The sequence below is a fragment of the Centruroides vittatus genome, unplaced genomic scaffold (genome assembly GCF_030686945.1).
Source record: "Centruroides vittatus isolate TY-2023 unplaced genomic scaffold, ASM3068694v2 contig_1343, whole genome shotgun sequence".
Taxonomy (NCBI): Eukaryota; Metazoa; Arthropoda; class Arachnida; order Scorpiones; family Buthidae; genus Centruroides; species Centruroides vittatus.
The window spans coordinates 1,033,673-1,040,951 of record NW_027120855.1 but is presented as its reverse complement, the minus strand read 5'-3'; the positions used below and the strand labels follow the sequence as shown (position 1 = coordinate 1,040,951).

At 54.3% G+C, this 7,279-nt stretch overlaps 1 protein-coding gene across 1 annotated transcript; it reads left to right on the top strand.

Annotated features, from left to right (window-relative positions):
- The first annotated feature begins 16 nt into the window (after positions 1 to 16).
- LOC136990842 (equilibrative nucleobase transporter 1-like) lies at positions 17 to 5,439 on the top strand. The gene is made up of 12 exons (XM_067289293.1): positions 17 to 443; positions 1,192 to 1,337; positions 1,418 to 1,464; positions 1,626 to 1,702; positions 1,810 to 1,902; positions 1,974 to 2,172; positions 3,860 to 3,904; positions 3,972 to 4,163; positions 4,234 to 4,338; positions 4,408 to 4,603; positions 4,665 to 4,785; positions 5,202 to 5,439. The coding sequence occupies exons 1-12, from the start codon at positions 198 to 200 to the stop codon at positions 5,370 to 5,372; spliced, it is 1,638 nt and encodes a 545-aa protein (XP_067145394.1). The 5' UTR covers positions 17 to 197; the 3' UTR covers positions 5,373 to 5,439.
- Positions 5,440 to 7,279: the final 1,840 nt, after the last annotated feature.

Sequence of the window (7,279 nt, the reverse complement as noted above, 5' to 3'; positions counted from 1 at the left end):
GGGCCCTTCGAATTCGCGGCCGCCTATTCCCGTATCCGGGGAGAGACTTCCCTTCCGTCCCGGTTTTCGGAAGGATTCGTCCTTCCCGGCCGGAAGTCGGGGCGAAAAGAGACACCGGACGACGGCGCCCGAGGCTTTTCCCGCGGCTAGAGCGCGCGCCCTTCCAGGTAGACGGTCGACGTCATCGCCGTCAGCCAATGAAGGACGGTCGGCGGATCGACCGGATCGACGACGGAGAGGCGGGAGGTGCTAGTGTCCGATCGGCCGCCGACAACATGAGACGCGGAGTTCGCTGGTTGATCCTGCTGACGGGCGCCCTGGAGACGGTGGTCTTCACCGGCAACATCTTCGGCTGGGCCGCCCTCAACTACATGCTCAAGAGACAGGGCGTTTACCGCCACCTCTGTCCTCCCTCCAATCTCACCTTCGACGCCAACGCCACGGTGAGTGCCTCCGGTTCTTCGCGCTCCCGCCGTTCCCCCTCCCGGGGAATATTCCCTCCGACCGACGGAATAATTCCCGCCGGCGGGGAAATTTTCTCCCGCCGGCAGTAGACGCGGGTGAACGGGTTACCGCGGCGGACACATTCGAACCCGGCGGAAAATACGGAGATTTTCTATTTATCCGACTTTCCCGGGGTCGTCGGACGGACGGTCGATCTCCCGACGCGGTCGAAGCGACCTCCGAATTCGGGCGTCGGACGAAAAACGACCTCGATCTACTTACCTCGGGTGATTTATCTTCGATTTCTCGGGGAAGGTCGCCCGATCCCACCGTCGGAGGCCGGGCGGAAGAAGAAAGGCAGGGGCCTTCTCGGAGGCGCCCCCTTCGGCAACTTTCTCCACTCCCGCGTCTACTTCCCCGCAGAAAAAAACGTCGGTTCCTCTCTCGGCGGAACCGGAACCCCGCGTTCCGCGGAACGGAAATGCTCGGGGTGAGCTATTAACCGTTACGAGTTACCACGGAGACACCGCACGTTTCACTGGTGCCGACGGATTAAGCGGATTTCGGGACTCGTCCGGTCCCGAATAATAGTTAATAATTGTTAAGTTACCGGACTACGCGATTTACGCCAGTGGCCGACGTTACGCCCTCGGCGTCGTCGGTCGACACTTAAAATTAGCGGCTTTACCGGTCCCTGCGGGGACCGGGCGCGCGTTTCTTTGTTTTGAACGTCTCCGTCCGTCTCAGGTGTCTCCGGAATCGGGTTGCCACGAGCAGGACCAGATGCTGAATCTGGCTTTCACCGTGGGAAGTTTCTGCACGGGTTTCACCGCCTTCGTCTGGGGATTTCTGCTGGACAGTTGGGGTCTGAGGACCGTTCGTCTGCTCATCAAGTAAGTAGATTCGGGCCCCGCCATCTCTCGGCTTCTTTCTCTCCTCTCCTGTTCTCAACCTTGGACTTTTTTTTCGGCAGCGGACTGATCGCCAGCGGCACCATCATGCTGTCCGTCACCAACCCAGGTGAGTGGGGGTCGGCCGCCCCGCCGTCGGAGAGGAGCGGCCGGCTATTTAGACCGTAGTGTTTAGGGCGACGAAAGTGCCAGACACCGAGACTAAAAACCGGAACGGCCGTTAATTATAGGGGAAATTAGCCATAATGGCGATTGTTTGTCTATTTATAGAGACTTCCTACCTGATCTTTCCCGGGCTGACCCTGATGTGCCTGGCCGGAGTCCCTCTGAGGATTGCCAACATGCAGGTGAGCTTTCCCGGCGCGCAAATCCCAGACGGAAGCCGCCGTCGGACCGGGGCCGGAACACGGCGCCGGGCCGGCGGGCCACCCTTGACCGCTTCTTTTGCTTTTAGATCGCCAACTTGTTTCCCAAGCAGAGGTCCACCGTCATCTCTTTCTACAGCGGAGGATTCAGCGCCTCGGCTTCCGTCTTCGCTTTCCTAAAGGTCAGACGCACTCCTCCTCCCCCTTCTCCTCTTCTCGGTCTTCTCCTCTCACCGTTTCTCTCCTCCCGCAGTACCTGCTGGACGCCGGAGTGTCCTGGGAGTGGACCTGGTTCGTGCTGGTGGCCTGTAGCGCCGTCATGTTACCCGTCACTCTCTTTCTGCTTCCTCCGGACCGGATCGGCGACGACAACAAAAGCAAGATGTTTTCGGGGGTGGCGGAAGTGGCCGTGGTGTCTCCCGTCACCTTCGGAAAGTTCAGCACCCTTCCCAGTGAGTGGCAAATTACTCGGATTAGTTAAAATAAACTTCTCGGGGAAAATAAAACCGTTGGACGGGCATTAAGGTCCGTTTCGTATTTATCCCACGCGACTTACTACCACCAAAGTCGTGCACAATTAGTCCGATATATACAAAAGAACGTTTATTTACCCGGGTTTGACGTAATACAATAATCGATTTTTAAAAAGCATAGGGAATAACTGCTTGACGAATATCGAAAGTAAAGCGTTGGGAATTTATCGGGACGGAATGTCACAGGTGGGCACGTGCACCGCATTGCTAATTAACGTCAAACACCGTCCGATATTGTCGTATTAAGCCTTAATACGACAATATTCGAGTTTGCGGCCTCGGCAATTGTATCTTTCGGCCGGGTGATATTTCGAAACCCTCTCCCGACCCGGCACACCCCGCCCATTAATCCGTGGGGTTTAGGTCCGTAACTTTTATATTATTTGTTTTATATTATCCTCTTATTTCGTCCGTTTTTTCGCGCGTTTTTTTAATATTGTTTTTATATATTCGGACTGGCGTCTGGGTGCGCCGTTCTGCCGGAGAGTCCGGTTTGGGCCGCGATAACGGTCGGGCTTCCACTAAACGAGGTAGGAGCGCGTTTCGACAATCCTTCCGAAACGCTAATTCTGTTGATCCATAGTTCCCAGTTATCTCGGGCGCCGGCGGTTAAGCCCCCCACCGCCGCCGCTTCCTTAAATCGCGCGGGTAACGTCCCAGCCGTCCGGGTCGAACTTCCGGTCACTAAGAGGCATTTCCATCCGTCGGTGGCTCCGGCTAGCGTATTTGTCTGCTCGGTTTCGGCCTATCGGGCGTCGAGCGGCGGTCCGTATTAACAATAGTCTATTAATGCGGAGTCTTGCGAATAATTATACCATCCGGGTAGCTTTTTTGGCATAACTCGAGGCTATTTTCCCGCCCGCTGGGGATGCGGGTCTTCCTTTTTAAAATGTTCTTTCTCTATCGACCGTCAGCCGGACTTACGGGTCGATTTTAGCGCGATAAAGATTTTGGTATTTAAAATTGCTGTTGGTACACGGATCCTTACAGCGCCAAATTTGCCCGTTACTTACGTACTACGACGGCATTTTGGTTTAATTGGCGGAAAAGTAATAACCGTGCGGATATCCGTCCGGCGACGGTACCGTTTATTATATTTGGCCAAACCGCAGTAAACAAACGTCGTTTTGTACGTATTGGACTGGCTTTCGTTATTAAGTTGCCGCCGACGGGTTTGGGGACCTTATTTGGCCGCGCCACCGGCAGCAACTTTGCGCGTTTTTTTCGTCCGGATTGCCGCCACAGACGCAATTCTCGCCTCGGCCGGCGAAAAAGAAGAATAGTCGATTTGCACGCGTAACGGGGCGCGAAATTAGGTGACGAAGTCTACCTCTTCTATCGTGTCCGCCGGTCAAGGACGATTCTGATATTTTCCGGCCGGAAGGTCCGAGTTTTTCTTTTCCCGCCAACCGTTTCCGTTTCCGGGCCACTATTTCGAGTTGGGCGAGCCCGGGCCGACGGGTGCGGCAAATTACCGGAAAGTAGGGGAAGAGGTGTAAAAATAGTCGAAAACCCGGAACCGCTGGACTTTGGCCAAATTATGGCCATCCGGGCAAATTAAAGACTGGGTTAAGCGTTATAATCCACCTTTTCGTTATATTTTTAGAATCTCCCGTCTACCCGAGGAAAAACCCGGAAATCGACCGTTACGGTAAGTAAGAATCCGCGAGCAGCGGGGACGACCGGAGAATTCCGGGATAATCATTTTTCCTCCCCAGATGCCTCCCCCGCCGATCCCTATCCTCCTCAGCCTCCTCCCGGTAAAGGAAGAGTTCCGCTGAGAAAGTCGCTGCTGTCCTTTTCCTTCCTGGCCCACCAGTATTGGTTCTCCTGGGTGCTGCTCTACACCGTCATCTACATAGGAACCCTGCACCTGTGGATCGAGAGGGTGACCACCGACTCCCGATCGGGTGAGTCTCTCCCCGCCCCGGTCCGGGGTGGGACCGGCGCCGGATTAACCCGTATTTTTCTCCTCCGCAGCTTCCGGATACACGGAAATCTACGGACTGGTGCAGATCACCGGACTGGTTCTGGCGCCGCTGGGCGGCGCCGTCATGGACTTCTTCGTGGGCAGAGCCGCAAAGGGTAAGTGACGCGGGAGAGGAAGCCGCGGGTCGAGTGATGGGCCCGGTTTTAACGCTGGCGTTTTTGCAGAGGAGGACCCCCTGGAGAGGAGGCTGAAGACCGCCCGAGCCGCCTTCTTCCCCATGCTGATCACCACTCTGACCGAAGCGGCCATCCACATCTGCAGGTTTTTCTTCGCGGAGGCTGCCATCTACGCTTCTATAGCGCTGATCACCCTTCTCAGATCGTCGTTCGTGGGAGTGGGCACCGCCTACTTGAGGACCAGGTGAGAGAGAGGTGGGGGGTCTTCTCCTCCGGGCGGTCGGACTGACTCTTTTCGTCCGCAGGTTTCCCGCCGACCACTTCAACCGTCTTCTGGGCATCATGAGCACGGTGGCCGCCTTCTACACCCTTCTGCAGTTCCCCTTCTTCGTGTGGGAGGCCGAGAGTCGGACGGACAGTCTCTACGTAAGTCTCCGCTCCGGCGAGCGGCGCGACCTTCGCGCTCCGCCGCCTCCGCCTTCTTTTTTCGGCTTTTTGGGAAAAAGTACCCCGGATTTTCTCCCGGACGCAGCGGGCCGTAACTAATCCGCAATTTTCCTTTCCGGGAAGCCGACGACAAATTGGGTCGACCCACTTCCCCCTTTCCGGGTGGAGGCGGGCGCGTTCCCCCTTCCAGTCGGAAACGAAATTTCGCGGATATCGAAAGGTGGCGCCATCTCCGGCCCGGCGCCCCAGCGCGGAAACCCTCCGGAAAGGGCTCCCGGATCGATTAGATACGACGGTCGCCGCCACTCTCGGAGGTGGGAATACAATTAGAAAATAAACGATAGGACGAATTTTCCTTTTACTCCCAGTCTGACGTTTTTTTTCTCTCTGCGCAGGTGAACGGAGTGTACTGCGTCCTGTTGGCCGTGGCCCTGGTTCATCCCCTGCTGATGACGGTCACCCCTCTGCAGCGACGCCTGATGGAGAAAGAGAGCGCCCGACAAGGTGAAGGAGAAACGGGATCCGAGGGGGGAGAGTGTAGAGCGCGTTCCTGTAAATTATTGTAGCCATTAATTCTGTACAGAGATAAACTTTTATAATAAAGGTTGTTTTCGCCCGCCAAGGGCGACCTCATCCACGCCGGCCGCGAGGTCGACCGCTTTTTTTTTTCTCTCGGGCGATTTCGTCACCCCGTGGGGGCGGAGACGCCCGCTCCTCTCCCCGTCGCGCCGCCAGAGACCGGGACCGGAGGGGGCCGTTTTCCCCTCCGCCGGGCCCGGGCGTTTAGAAAACGGGAGAGAAGCGGGACCGGCGGTTTCCGGAGGTCGGGCAAGGGTGGAGCGAAAGAGCCAATAAGATCAACCGAGCGATAAGAGGACGGCAAAGGTTTCTGCGGACGCTAACCTTTATTAGCCATTGTTCTTTCCGGCCCGGCCCGGTTAATCGCGCTCCCTTTAAATTAGACGTTCCTTCCTTTGACCTCGGGATTCGGCGAGAATTTTTTTGAAGTTTTCTCGTCTTTCGGCCGTTCCCGGTGTTTGGGGAAAGTCTCGTGAGACGAATATCCCGAAAAATGGAGGATCCCGGCTGTGGGAGATCCTTCGTTTCGGGATATTCGGCCCTTCCTTCTTTCGGAAGGAGTCGGTTCCCTTCTTTCCGCCCGCCTCCCAGGCTTTCGGTGGGCGGGCGGAATTTGCGGACGGTAACTTGGCGCGCACCCGGGTTCCAGTTTCTGCGAGAGAAGCGACCGCGCGTCGGAAAAGAAATGGATTTACCTCCGGTGGTACCCTCACCCCTTCCTTCTGTCCTCCGGTGGGGCCGCGGGGATCCGTCCGGAAAGTCAACCCGCGAAATGCCGAATACGAACGGACGAAACTTTTCTATTAAGAATGCGGAAGGGAAATGCGAAGACTTAAAAGGTAGAAAGCCATTTGAAACGAAAAACCGAAAAAAAGTCGACAAATGTATCCATTCGGCCGGCGAATGAACCGCGACGTTTAGATTTCGTCAATACTATATTTAGCGGCCATTCTCCCCGCGCCCGCCTCCGGGGATCGGGAGTTCCGGTCGCTTCCAATACCGAAAATATATTTTTTGACTCGAGACGGGATTCCGCGGCCGTTTTTACCTTCTCGCCCGGTGAATAGGGTATTACGGAGGAAAATATAATTGGTGACGTCACGTACAGTACGTGAGACAATTTAAAGTTTATGCCGCATTTAATTGGATAATTATGCAAATTTTATATCCTTATTTCGCAATCCTTTCTTCCTCTCGGGCAATGATTAATTTTTGCACGCGTTCGAATTGGATAATAACCGCCGCGTTAAAGCGTTTACGTGGTTAATTTAACGGCGATAAACCTATTGTAAAATATAAAAAGGCTTTTCCGTTTGGCGCCGCTAGTTTAATTAAAGAAAAAACGATATTCTGGGAAGGTAGGAATTACTTGCGGAGAAGATCGGTAACCGACGTCTTTTCAATTTTAATTCGCCGGTCGCCTAATCCGAGAAACTTCGGTTTCCGGCCGCTCTATATTTAGGCCATTAAGAAATCTTTCCGGGAAGGCCGATTCCGCGAAAGCCGCCGTTTAAGTAGAATCTCCTCCAACGCCCTCTTTCGCCAAAGAACTGCCGGACCGAATTTCTCGGTTTTCGTTCGGTGGCTAATAACGCCGCCGCCGTCAGGGAACGCGAGTATTCCAACGTCGACTTTCTCGGCGGGAAAAAACGTTTAAATTTAAAGTCGTAAAATAAGAAGAAAAAAAATCTGGGTGAGAAATTGAAACGTCGGACGTTTAAGTGTTAAAGCCGAGACGAAAGAGTATTTTATAGTAAACTAGCAGATAGGCCCGGCGTTGCTCGGGCAAAAGTAACGATAGCGAAGATTAAGATTATTACGTTATAGTCACAGAAGAAAAAGAATAATTTCATCAACAAACTAAATATTTCTAAAGAAAGGTCGAATTTGAAAA